At 39.8% G+C, this 14,307-nt stretch overlaps 1 protein-coding gene across 1 annotated transcript; it reads left to right on the forward strand.

Moving 5' to 3' along the window:
- The first annotated feature begins 1,806 nt into the window (after positions 1 to 1,806).
- Positions 1,807 to 14,039, forward strand: scamp3 (secretory carrier membrane protein 3). The gene is made up of 9 exons (XM_084739074.1): positions 1,807 to 2,262; positions 2,655 to 2,735; positions 3,974 to 4,087; positions 5,188 to 5,308; positions 5,419 to 5,547; positions 9,073 to 9,232; positions 9,319 to 9,420; positions 11,190 to 11,307; positions 13,100 to 14,039. The coding sequence occupies exons 1-9, from the start codon at positions 2,209 to 2,211 to the stop codon at positions 13,247 to 13,249; spliced, it is 1,029 nt and encodes a 342-aa protein (XP_084595200.1). The 5' UTR covers positions 1,807 to 2,208; the 3' UTR covers positions 13,250 to 14,039.
- Positions 14,040 to 14,307: the final 268 nt, after the last annotated feature.

Here is a 14,307-nt window from a genome sequence, read left to right on the forward strand (position 1 = left end):
ATTGTGAGTGCACAGTAGTTAGACTAACTTGTTTACTTGAGTGTGCAAAACTCATATCAACCCACCCGCAGCTGGGCGTGTCCAGGCGTCTTTAAGACTATGGTAATGCGCCAAGAGGCGGAGCGATCTGCACATGTCTGAATGTTGAAAAAAGCAGTGGCCCCAGAAGTAGATTCTTCACCGGTCTCTTTGCTTAAAAAATATCCACTGAAAAAGTTTAAAAACAAGCCAAAGAAAACTAATGAACAAGACAGACCATTCATGTGTAAAACATTGGTATTATAATGCCTTAGAAAAAGTGTCATGATATTCACAATCACTTTCTATTATTAGGCTGTGAAATAAAAGGGCAAAAGTAGATGCAAAATCTTTCTGATTAACGTTAAGGTGCATGCCGCCATCTACTGTATCGGAGTGTGTAACATCATGACTTTATACTGGGTTCCTGAAAAATGGTCAGTGATTGGTTGTCAGGATGGACAGGTGACAGGGGTGTGGGCTTCATTAATTATTATTATTTTAATTTTCCGGGGACAGTGCACTAGCCGAAAGGCTAGTTTTTATTAATCAGATATAAAGTTGTCAACCTAAAATCAACAGGGTTCTGGGTTAATTCACATCCTTTCATGCCGTAGATTGGGCCAGAATATACACCAGTGTGACAAATATTTGGGAAAGGTGAGACTTTGTCAGTGAAAAGTCAGAAGATGATTAATAGAGGTTAAAGTTAGGGACTCGAAGTTTCTCGATTGGACATCCAGGTCAACTTAAGGTTTGTCAGAGCAGCAGCGCCCTCTCCTGGAACAAATCATTCACTGACAGATCCAGCTCTAACAGAGAGCCGGACTCTGACAGCAAGGCCTCCAACAGGTGAGCACTCACCTGAGGGCTCACGATCAAAGAAACTAAAATTTAACAAAAATCAAAAAGGTCACAGAAATATTGATATAAACGATATGATTTATCATTTTGATCAGATGAAGGAATCAGATGGATCAGATGAAGGAATAATTAAAGTAATGTTTCATTCAAATATTTTGGGAAGGTGAAATTTTACCAGTGAAAAATCAAACGACGTCCAGGTGGACTGAGGCTTTGAGAATGCAGCAGCGCCCTCTTCTGGAACAAATCATTCACTGACAGATCCATTTTTTTTTTATATTGTATTTTGTACTGTGCAGTGTACACCTACCACTTTTATTATGTAAGGCACATATATTTACTGTGGTCTGCATTGCACCCTGAATTTTATTTATTGCATTTACTTCTTACGTGTAGGACTGCACGTTTTCATTTCTTGTAAATGATCAGTGTCATTTCACACAAATCAAATACACTGAACTAAATTTCATGGGTCACAAACCATAGCATAGCGTGTCCAAGGCGTGTTCAGCACTTTTTTGTGTCCTCTGGAAACAATCGTTTTGTGTATTTAGACAGACATCAGATCTTCAAAGCTTGCCTCTGTCAATCTACATACTAGAAGTTAATTTTTTTTAAAAATGGAGTGACTGAGTGATTTTTTCCCCGTGAGAAATGTCTGTTAATGAAAATATTTGGGCGGCACCTTATATGACCATTATTATTATTATTATTATTATTATTATTATTATTATTATTATTATTATTATTATTATTATGTTACTTTTAAATGTATTTATATAGTTTATTTTTTTAATACATTTTTGAAACGACACATGGTCGGCCCCGCCCCCTCGTTTTCCATCCTTTTCCTTTGAACACATCCATGGTTCCCACGTGCTCCTCTGCCGCAGCAACGGTCACATGACCGAGTCGTCAGCTGGTCACTTCCTGTTCCACGGATGTTTTCCTGCGGGAGAGAAAAAACGGATCCGCCGTCCCTCTTTGCTCTCGGGCCGGCGACACAACGTTAGCTGCGGCCCCGGTCCCGTCAGTCAATACCGAGGGGGGAAACACCGCGGAATTAACCGTCGACCTGCTCGTAACGTTTAAATATTGTTCACCTGCTTGTTTAAACTGCGGAGAGATGATCCTCGGAGGGGCGGGTAGCTAGATGACTGGATAAACAGACTACACCGCCCGCCCTCTCGATACGGAAAATAAAACAAACGCAGCATTTTATCTGGTTGAAGAACCGCAGCTTTTTTTCCCCTCTCTGTGACTAACGGTCAACATTAGCAGAAGTGGTGGCTACTTGACTCTTTTATCAACCCTGCAGCCACCGATATGTCGAAATACACGAGCTTTCCAGAGCCAATGGACGACCACAACCCTTTCCAGGTGGGTGACATTAAATATTAGTCTAATATCAGCCTGTAAGGGCGGTGTGTCACGGTGTGTTTGATCGATGAAAGCCATCATTGATGTTGGCTCTGAGTGTGTGTAATAGCAGGCGTGTTGTTGCTCATGTGATGTGATGTGATGTGATGTGATGTGATGTGTGTGTGTGTGTGTGTGTGTGTGTGTGTGTGTGTGTGTGTGTGTGTGTGTGGCTTTTTCAGGGCCTGTCTGCCCTCTCCCTAATCTTTACCCACTTGTAGAGCTCTTATTAACAGTGAATACCCTAAGCAATGAAAGCCTCTCAGTTTTGTTAAATGAGGATTAATGTGTCCAGCAAGTCAAACTTAATACTCTGCTAATGAATTAAAATGAGCCTTTGTTTTGTCTGCTAGGACCCTGCAGTGACTCAACACAGCAGCAACACAGGATATGCCACACTGGACCTGTACAACCCATTTGATAATACGACTGGGGTAAGAAATATGGCTAATCCTTATCTGTGAACACGATTTGGGTGCCTGAAAATTAAATGGCTGCAACTGAAAATATTAAAATGTTGCAATTGTGCATGCAGCAGTTAGCACTGTAATCCAAATAGCAAGCTGGAGCTATAAATAGTATATTAAATAGGTTGAAATCCTATTTAATACATGATCTATGGTTGAAGCAAGTTGTTTTCCCCTGACCCCCCCCCCTCCCTTGCCAGACTCAGGGGAGGCTGTGCAGGCTGCAGGAGCCTTGCAGGAACGCAGGGTGTGTGCAAAATTGCAAATAGACAATTGCAACCAACAACAAGTCCTTGATTTTAAGTTCATCAGCTGTCAGTTGCCTGTCAATGTAAAGTTAAGATTGTTAAGCCTGTGAGTGCTGTAAGTCTGTCTCTGGACTTTGAGTTAAGAGGCTGCTTGTCTGCTGCCAGACGCCATTAACATATTGTTCAATTTCACCATTATAAACATTATGGTTTTCTGGTGATTCATAAACAGACACTGACTCATTTGGCAAACATTTGGCATTAATTTGAACTCTGGTTAGCACGAAACGGACATACAAAAACATTATTCAGGCCTGGTGTCAGAGAAGCGAGTATTTAAACTTAGCATGTTTCCTTGATCTCTGCTGACATATCCTGGTCATTTTATGTTTTATTGCAGTAGTTCTCCCACTATACAGTCATTGTGTCTTTAAATGTTAAACAAAAACTGAGACCTCTGTGAAAGCAGAAGACAGACGGAAAATACCTGAAATATACTCAGTGATATATGATGCTCACCTCAGTTGCATGTTGTAGAGGTTTCATTTTGTGTTGCTAGGAAACAGCTTGGGTCTAAGTTAGGGGCCATGTCATTGGAGTTTTGTTGCTAGGAAACAACTTGAGTTCACATGTACTTCCTGTCAGCATTAGCAAATACTGCAGCAAGAGGAACTAAACTTGTTGAGGGTGTTAAAAACTGAACTAGTCTTTGTAGATCTCAAGCTTCATGACCGCTCCACATATGAGATAAACACGAAAGCTATTTACATCAGAAACGTTTTGCCCATAGAGGGAAGGATTTTAATACACATATCTATAATGTTATTACATGGAACTTGAATTATTCTTCAAAAAAGTTGTGTGGTTGTTTAATTTTGTCTCAAAAGCCTGGAAAAGAAAACATGGATTATTTAATCAGAAACTGATGTTGATGTTTCTTAACTGAATATGTTTCAGCCTCCGCCGCCGTATGAAGCCACCTCCCCCTCTGCTCCATCTGTGCCTGCACAGACTCCACCCAGCAGGACAACGCCCACTGAGCCTCGCAACTATGGCTCCTACAACTCCCAGGTATACATGCTGCGGTGTAAAGACACTTGTTGCACTTTAGACCAAGGTCCACCATCCGATCTTAAAGGGATAGTTCAGATGTTTTTTTAAATTCGCTTGTATGAGGTGCTTATTGATAATGTGGGTATCCTCTACAGTAGATGGTGGTCGGCATGTACCCAGTTTGGAGAAGCAGGAGTACGGCTGTGGACAGGGCCAGCGGAAAAACATATTTTAGCCACATAAAAAACGGCTACCTGAAACAAAGTCAATATCAGTTTAAGTGTGCGCTATATTTAGAATATTTTTTCTACTTAACCTCGCCACCAAACAGCCTTTTCTGACAGGAAACTGCTGTGCTATAAACCAACTCCTGCTCTTTTCAAAACCAACTAGACTCCATTGGCAAAATCAATAATTTTACTTTACAGAACACAGGTGTTGACAGGTGTAGGTTTTTTTAAGTACCCAAAATTTGTTTTGCTGGTGACCCTGTCCACAGCAGTACCTCGCTTGACTTCCACGCTGATACCCCTCTCTGCTTCTCCACACTGTGAGAGTGCTTACCATCATCTGCTGCAGGAAAATACAACCCCACCTCAAATAATCCAAACGATCTCATTAATATCAGCACATTCACTGGCAGTTGGATGCACTGAAATTGGATTGTGCTCACGCTGTTATTGCATCTTGAAAATTAGAAATGTGTGCAGAGTACAAAGTCTGTCCTTCGGCATCATGGAAAGTGTTTTTGGGTTTTTTTTGGATGTTAGAATGAATCAACCCACTCAGTTTCACTGTGTGTAGCAGCTGGGTGCTAAAATCATCAGCAGGACAGAAATCCATTTGAATGATTCATTAATGCCAGAATTTTAGAGATCCTGCCACAAAAAATAACTCACTCAAACCAAAACCACATCTGAACTTCACAGTTGTTTCTGCATTCTGACCCGATTCTGATGCATAATTTCTCGTATGTACCTTGAAAGCATCTCCCCTCTGAATCTCTGATGATGCTGGGTCTTTTACATAATCCTATTAATTATTCACGACACTAACACAACCTATCTCTTTGACATGCAGTTCTGATGCGTCATTTAGCCTGTGTCTTCCTGTGTTAGACTGCAGTGAATGCGACCACAGCGGAGCTCCTGAGGAAGCAGGAGGAGCTGGAGAAGAAAGCCCGGGAGCTTGAGAGGAGAGAGAGGGAGCTGGAGTCACACAGCCTGGGACCTGGAGCTTGTAAGAGAGGCCATGAGAGCTTAGACAAAAATGAACAGGATCAATAAATACCCAAGACGCCTAAATATACTATTGATTTATTTAAATTTTCCCTCCGTTGTCTTCATCAGCCCGTCAGAATAACTGGCCCCCGCTGCCTTCATTCTGCCCTGTGGGCCCCTGCTTCTACCAGGACATTAATGTGGAGATCAGTCAGCGCTTCCAGCGCACCGTCACCATCATGTACTACTTCTGGATGTGTGAGTTCCTGTAACTGTTACTGTGTGCTGTTGTGTGAATTCCCAGCATCACCGTTGTGACATCAGTGTCATGATGTAACATGATAAATGAGCAGGTTTGGGTGGTGTGGTGGCAGGGGGGTTCTGTACAGAGAAACTATACTGTACTGCTGTGAGCAAAGTCAGCAGAAAAACATTTTGCAGCCACTTAAAAAAAGGTCGACCTAAAAAAAAAGTCCACATCAGTTTAAGTGTACACTGTTTTACAATATTTTCACCACTTTACCTTCTGTTAGACAGCCATTTCTGACTCCTTCAGCAAAATCGGTAATTTTACCTAGAAGAAAATGTGAACAAACAACAAACTGATCGAGGCAGTGGTAGACCAGCAACTCCCATGTTCTGCGATGTGAAATTACCGGGTTCACCAGTAGAGTCTGGTTGGTTTGGAGAGTGATTTAGCTCATATAACAGTAGTTTCCTGTAGGTAAAAGTCTGTCTTCAGGCAAAGTAAAGTGGTGAAAATATTAAAGCAGATCAGCAGCAGATGTACATATGAAGAATATCGGTCAATCAGAATTTCTTTTTAAGGTTATTCATTGGGCCTTTTTGCCTTTATTGAGTCAGGGACGACTGAAGAGATGAAAGGAAAGAGGGCAGAGAGAGAGGGGACGACATGCAGCAAGTGGGACGCAGGCGGGAGTTGAACCGGCAGCGGTTGCAGAGGACTGACAACCTCAGCACATGGGGCATACGCTTCACCAACAGCCCCGATATCTGACTTTTTATACTCCCTAATATTATTACCAGCATCAGCCCCAAGAATCCAGTATCAGTTGAGTTCTAAAATATATTCTGAATTTACTGTACACTCAAACTTATAATGATTCTATTCGGTGGCTGAAACACATCTTGCTGCTGACGCCGTTTATAGTGGTGCATTTCTTAGCTTCCTGCATCCAGTACTCCTCACTGCTTCTCCAAACTGGGGGAAGTCTGCAGTCCAAACTGTCTCTTTGAGATTTATTCGGACTGAAAGTGAAAGAATCACTTAAGAAATTGAACGTAGAGCTGACTCATGCCCGCGTGACTCCTGCTCTACTGTCTGGAGCTCGAGCTGGACTCTGACACTTTACTGCCAGATTGAGGAGTTTTAGCAGGAACCAACTGAAATAAGTTTCAGCTGTCAACACCAGTACCAGTTCACATTGTTGCCAATAAATACATTTTTCTTATTGACCCTCCAGAGCACACACACAGGGGAATAAAGTAAAAGGAGTGCTAAAATTTGTTCTCAAATCTAAGTTTATTTAGCAGGGTCAATTCATAATGCATGTATGGTACCAGATACAGCTTTCATCCTGCCCTAAATGCACAGATTACTGTTATAGTAAAACAAAACTACACTTTTTAAAACAACGGACAAAAAGACAACATGAAAAACCATTAAACTAAACAATCACCCCAACGCAAACAACTGAAGAACAATACTAAATTTCCACTATGCCCTCAGCAGTCTCAACGCCATTAGAAAAGACAGTTCATCAATACAGGAAATGACCAACCAAACACTACCAGTACTGGCTGTTTTGTGTGTTTTTTAGCTCAGTGCCTACAGACCTGTTTGTCCTCCAACTACATTTTCAAACTCACTTCAACATGTTTTTAAAATAATCGCACATCCTGGCTGCCTTAACTGAGAAGCAGTTTAGGTTCTGACTTGATTTAGGAACTTTGATACCAATTTTGCAGTTGACAGAAAGAGGAAGAGAAAGTGATTTATATCTTATTCTTACTGCTGAATGTTGAAAGGTGTTGATGATGGACTTCTAAACTTATGACCTACTTAGATAATTGCTAGCCTAAAGAGTAATATAGAGTTTAAGTTTCCAGGCAGAGACATTTTTAGGTGGCCAAAATCTAAACTTATGTAAAAGTAGACACTTAAACTTCTGCTTCTTTTCACTCCTGAATTTTCATTGTGGTTTTCATTTTCTTATTAGTCCACTTTTGTATTTCTGGTTCTTCTGTCTGTTTAACCCACACTTCTTAGCTCTGACATATCAGTCGCTAGCCAGCAACGAGTACCAGTCGCCAACCCTGGACTAAAAGTCATGAAGAAATTGGGATGTTTGAGGAACTTAACGTTGTGGTGGACAAGGCTCACAGTTTGGGGATGAAACTTGGTGCCCATCAGAGGCCACCTACATGGAATATTTGGTATTTTTTGTGGCCAGGAGCCATAAGGTTAATGTTGAATCCTGATTTATATAATTATTATTCTGCTTTTCTGTGGATTCTTAGCAAATGGAAGCAAATCTGTCTAACCTGGCACCAGTCCTGGACCGGAGGGATTGGGAACCTCTGGAACTGTGGGATGTAATGTGGAACATACCAGACAGTTATTACAGGTGTAACAACCCAGCAGAGTCGGTTTATGCACACTCATCCTGACCAAAAGAACAATAACCATTCAATATAACTCGGGCTGTGGCCTATTATTCTTAATTAACCTAAAAAAAATGTGTCTTCTTAAATAGTTTTGTATACAGACATTTTGTATAAAATGTCATTTTAATTGAGATCTGCAAATATTACCCTATTAATCAATTATTAATCGATTATTAAATTAATGGGCAACTATTTTAAAGTCAAAATTCAGCTGATTGATTTCAGCTTCTTAAATGTAAATATCTTTAATTTTTTTGCTCTTTATTTGAAAGTAAACTGAATATATATCAGTTGTGACTAAAACGTCTCGGGCTTTAGGAAACACTGATGGACATTTTTCACCATTTTCTGACTTTTTAAAACAAACAACTAATTGAAAAAAATCATCAACCAATTAATCGACGATGGAAATAGTTGTTAGTTGCAGGCCTATTTTAGTTAATGTGTGCAAATCTAATTTTGACAGGCATAGAGCAGACAAAGCCCTGGGGATTTTTGGCGCCCCCCTGTGGGGGGCCTGGACCCCAGGTTGGGAACCGATGCTCTGTTGCTCTCTGTGTTTCACTTCTTTATGACTGACTTTGGATAATTCAGTTGTTTTTCCCCAGTGGAGGCTTCATAATATGCTTAAAAACTATGAAAATCATGATGATGTGACATTTTCTTCATCTTGTAGATGAAGATTTGTAGGCACATTTAATTGTAATATATTGACTACACATAATGTTTGAGCATTCAGAGGTTATAGAAATTGGTAATAATAAATGCATCAAACAGTGATGATGATGGTTCTTGTAGTTTTAGTTCCTCAGGGATGTCCTAAAATAAAACCCAAGCCTTCCTCAGCCTTGAATCTTGACCTGAAGACAGCCAACAGAGCCAACTCTAAACCTGGCAGCAGGCAAAGGGACGTAATAAATAGCGTAATATTGCATCAGCCAAATCCTTACAAGTTGGCTTTTTCTTTAGGGGGAGAGGGGTGGGGGACAAAGCAACAAAGACTGCAGTGTAGCTCACTGTTGTTCACCCACTCCCATTCATTCTTCTGTACTCTGTCTCCTTTCTGTCCTTGTGTCTTTTTAAATCGATGTCCAGTCTGCACCTGCACGCTGCTCTTCAACCTGATCTCCTCCCTGGCCATGTTCTGCGTGGACTCCTCGGGTGGTGTCGGCCTGGGCCTCGCCATCCTCTGGGCGCTCCTCTTCACCCCCTGCTCCTTCGTCTGTTGGTACCGACCTATGTACAAAGCCTTCAGGTGTGTACCACCATCTCGATCTCGCTGACCCACAAATTCGTGTGGTGGCCAAAATTTGTAACTTCTATCCGTTCTGTTTTCTCTAGGAGTGACAGCTCCTTCAATTTCTTTGTCTTCTTCTTCGTTTTCTTCGCCCAAGTGTGCGTCTACGTCATCATGACCGTCGGTATCCCCGGATGGGGTTTCAGGTATGACTGATAAACAAGATTAGACAGATGTGGTACTCTCTCCAGTTCATGTTTTCATGATAAAGTCTGCATAAAACAATCTGCATCTGATTATCTTATCTGGCTTTAGTTACTAGTTATTTTTTTAGATTGCAGTGTGTCATACCCTTCCTTTTCAGAGGAAACTGTGTATCTCCAAATTTGGTGAAGTTTTTTTTTTTTTTTTTTTTTCTGATAAACTGGAGGATGAAGTGTTTCTTAATGTTGTGAGAAAATTCCCCTACATCTCCAGCCATAGAGACTGTTTACACACCCACATGGATAATCTGGAAATTTCAGCGTAACAAAGCTGAAAACAGCTGTTTTTCTGACACCATGAAACTTTCTAGAAATATGTGTCTACAAATATGTGATGATCTTAAAGAATGTAAATAAAACAAAACATAAAAGAGTCACACCTTCTGGAAACATTATTACTTATTTAACCAACAATTCTTTATATAAAGTAACAATATAATAGTTATTGTTACAGTCAAAAAAGACAAATTAAAAACAAAGCAAACACAGTTGGCTTGTTGAAATTATATAATAACACAAAATGAATTTAAAAAATAGAAGTAATTGAGCCTTTTTAGTATGAGACAGTTTTTTTTTTAAGCACATGCCACAACAGGGCAATGCACTTATTATTTTATGTATGTAGTATTTACTTAGAATAAATTTGTTTGATGTCTTAGATGACTTCTAACTCGATAGCATCTGTAATCTTTATTTATGAATTTTAGTGCTCAGCCAGTCTTACAAAGACAAGCTTTGGATCACATCACAAGTGTAAAATAGGCGCTCAGTTGTTTCTCCATCAAATTTAAATCTTTATCTGATCAGTTTCAAGTTTTAAAATGTTGAGGAGGAATTGAAAATTTTAGGCCAGTGGTTCAGTTTTTTCATAGTCTTTGAGATTAAGCATCCTTCTTGTTAAGCTGGGGTACATAACTTTAGATATTTATCACTGCATTTATTATTATTGTTGTACAAAAAAATCCACATAGTCTATATTCATAATTTGTCATTTTAGGTATTTAAATTGTTAATTATTGTTAATTAATAAACTGAATAAGCACTGTTGGAATGTTATGTGTCACCTTCATATAGTTTTTGTCATGGTTCTCTGTTATATTTATTTTTAACTCATCCAATTTAGTATATTACCATTTCCATCCATTAGATGCATAATTGATTATTATATAATAGAAAAACACTGAAAGCCACAGTTTTCTACTAAGTCGGTACTTTTGATTCATTAAGCTGATGATACTTACATACTTTCACTTGTACTGGAGCATTTTTCAGCGTGGTATTAAGTATCTTTGTAAACCTTTACTTTCAGTTAAGGCTCCACAGCTGCCTAATTGGAATGCAGCCATCACTGTTATCTGTGATACCTGTGTTTTTTGCACAGTTACATGTCAGTGTTAATCATGAAAAAAGCTGTCAGGATATAGTCCAGACTTTCCAGACTACATGTCATTACGGAAGTGAAACTTTTTCTTGCTTCAGACAGCTAATTTTGTTAACTCTCCTCTGCTTCACATTATCAGTGTCCTTATTTGAGCACAGTGCTGACAGAACAAAGCTAATGAGAACATAATTAATACCAGCTGTAAATGTCATTGTCTGGATAACATACTCACACAGATCGCTTTTTAAGTGCAGGTGCAAATGAGGATAGTAATTGACTTTTTTCCCCCTGGCGTTTTAAATCTGTTTATTTCTCTGTGTCTTTCCCTCAGTGGGTGGATCGTGAGCCTGGCTGCTCTGAGGAACAGTGTCCCCGTCGGTGCGATCATGATGACAAATGCCATCCTCTTTACCGCCCAGACCGCCATGGGGGTTGTCATGCTGAAGAAGGTAGAAACTGAATAAATTTGTTTATGTGCAGAGAAAATTTACAGGTAGTGACTTAAGTTAAGGTTTTATTTGTGATAAGGTATCAGTCACATGATCCCTGTATGGACCAATTAACAGGACAACATTTCCATAGTGTATAAACACAAGTGAATTGGACAAAGTGTGAGCCTTTTATAGTGTTATTGGGTGTGTTCACGTGCTCGTTTCTGTCCCAGTTTTGATCTAATTCAGGATAAGGCTTTTTCATGAGAGACCTGGTTAGTCATTTATCCATATAAACATGATTATAACAGGCGTGTCTTAAATCCTGAATGTCTCAGATGCTCATTTCTGAGGGTGCTGTCAGGTTTGAAATGTGTTGCATTGACTCCTGCAGGATTTAGCTTCTTCATCTGATGAAACACTTTTATGTAAGAGTATTGATCATCATGATTTAACATCATATTTTTTTAGATTGACAAACAGTGTAAAGTGTAATAGTTACCTTTTACTTACCCCTTTAAAAAGTAAACACATTACTTTACTTACAAGACTCGTTGTATTACTATATTACCTTTTTTCTTTGTTGGCAACTTAGTTGCGCTCCAGAGTTGAACTGCTGCATGTTCTCTCCTGAGGAGCCGAACAAACAAACAAAGATGACAATACTTCTCCTTCCTTCATTTAGCTTTTTGGCTAACAGCTGACGTGACCTGCCCTGACCTGCTGCACAGACATGTCATCAAAACATAGCCCACCTAGGTCAAAAAGAAACTCAGTTATGTAGATTAGTAACTGTAATAGAGTTAGTTTTGAAAATTGCAATCCCTTACACTTTATATTACTTGGAAAAGTAATAGTATTGCCATAATATTACATTATTTTAGTGAGTTAAGGATGATTTTATTGCTTATCCACAGTCTATGATCAGAACTGTGTCCATAGCAACGGTCTGCTAAACAGAAATAATAGACCTTAGAATGTTGTAACTGACCAATCAAACCTAATTATTTAACAAAGCCATGTAATAAATAATAATAACAATACAGTATACTTTAATACTATACAATATTGTAGTATACCAAAATACATATAATAGATAATTATACACTATACATGTAAATAATAGTGCTCTTGTAGTCTCACTTAATGTCCTGCCCGCAGCACTGATTGGTTACCCGCTACAAGGAATAGCCAATCAACACTTGACGTTTTAGTCTCAGACAGACAGGAGACTTCTGAATGGACCACAGACAGCGACCATCTGCTACACCACTATTGTTAACACAAAGTGCCTGCAGAAATCTGGAAAACCTAGGAATAAAATTGAATTTGGATTTAATAAATGTATATTTGAAATTTCAGAAATGACACAAAAAGGCAGAAAAATAAACAGAATTGTTAGTTTATGTGAAGGATTCATTCACATCAAATTATTAAGTAGGTTTAAGTCGAATAATACTGGGATATGAATGTTTTCTGTGCTTACAATGAGGTTAAAAATGAATGTTTTACAATTAGGAGACACTCTGACATGATCTGTTTGGTCTCATCTCATGAAATGAGTAAAATGAAAACAATGAAATCATTACTGTTAAACTGTTTGCACTTTCTACCTGTGCTGTGCAAATACTCAACCCGCTGCGCCCAGGTGGTGCACCTGCCATGAAGCAGTCAGTAGATAACAAACAGACAGAAGAATAGCAACGATATCAGGTTGTGCGTATCGTTTTCACCCTCACAAAGTGCATGATATGACGATGAACTGCCGCGTGTATCGGGTGTCAACGCGCTCTGCTCTTCCCTTCTTCAGGTCCACAGTCTGTACAGGCAGACCGATGCCAGCTTCCAGAAGGCCCAGGCCGAGTTCGCCACCGGAGTCATGTCCAATCAGGCTGTACGCCAGGCGGCTGCCAGCGCCACCACCACCGCTGCCCAGGGGGCCTTCACTGCACCTCGATAGAGAGGGACGAGAGGGGCTGGGAGGGTGAGAAGAAGAGGAGGAGGAGGAGGAGGAGGAGGAGGAGGGCCCTTTCAGCTCAGTAGAAGATTGGTTTGGTATTTATTTCCCCACAGGTGATTAGAATTGGATGGCTGGGGTGGGAGGGGGGGACTGAGTCTATATAATTACCCCTGAGCAACTGAACTTCAGGGCACGTGCATGAGACAGACGTGGGGTCGTCTAATTTCTAAAGGTGTACAGGATAAGTTAGCTACATTGCCAAACCGGGAGTCAACGAATCGCGTGTTGATTCAAGAAACAGAGGAAACGTTGTGAGATGTGAACACAATTAGATGTGAAAGCTGTATGAAATTTAGCGCAGTTGTGTCGGATGAAGGTGCAACAAGCTGTGTGCCAAGTGGGACCATTCTAGTCTGGATATTTTAAATGATTTGGATGTACTTTGTGTTTCTGAGGAGCCATGTTTGAGACTGGAGTTGAAGCTGAACACTGAAATGTTGCCATTCTAACATTTGATCCATAACTGAGTGGCTCAACTTTGGCCAACGATACTTTTTTTGTTGTTGTTGTTATCGTTGCTTAAGTGTACACTAACAATTTGTTTTGTAATTATTTCAAATGAGAATGCCTATCTACCTTTTTGCCAAAACCTGTCATACTGTAAAGATTATGAATATGTGTTGTTTTGGTTACAAATATATCTGTCACTGTTCTGTTGGTGTTGCTTGTGGTTCTTATGATTATTACAAGTCACTGTCTTGGTTTTAATAAAAATATATTGTCATGCTTACACGGTCTGCTGCAGTTATTATTACCTCATCCTGTTGACAAGGTAATCGAAAGGACATGCTTATTTTTCCTCTGTCCTGTAGTGCTGTTTATCCATCGGGATCGTTTTGGTGGGAGTTGCCAAGTTTTGGAGATGTCAGCCAAAGAGTTGTCTGCTTTTTCTTGATTATAATGGAACTAGATGGCACTTGGCTGCACTAACCCAGCAGCAATGTTTCTTTTCAAAAACCATGACCCCATTACTCAAGATCATCCACAGACCTTGTTGT

Source organism: Lutjanus erythropterus, chromosome 16 (genome assembly GCF_056507025.1).
Source record: "Lutjanus erythropterus isolate fLutEry1 chromosome 16, fLutEry1.hap2, whole genome shotgun sequence".
Classification (NCBI taxonomy): Eukaryota; Metazoa; Chordata; class Actinopteri; order Lutjaniformes; family Lutjanidae; genus Lutjanus; species Lutjanus erythropterus.

Bases quoted from the DNA above. Each gene is read 5' to 3' on its own strand.
- scamp3 (XM_084739074.1), top strand. From the start codon at position 2,209: ATGTCGAAATACACGAGCTTTCCAGAGCCAATGGACGACCACAACCCT. The intron at 4,088-5,187 runs GTATACATGCTG...TTCCTGTGTTAG, and splicing joins ATGGCTCCTACAACTCCCAG to ACTGCAGTGAATGCGACCAC. The intron at 11,308-13,099 runs GTAGAAACTGAA...TCCCTTCTTCAG, and splicing joins GGGTTGTCATGCTGAAGAAG to GTCCACAGTCTGTACAGGCA.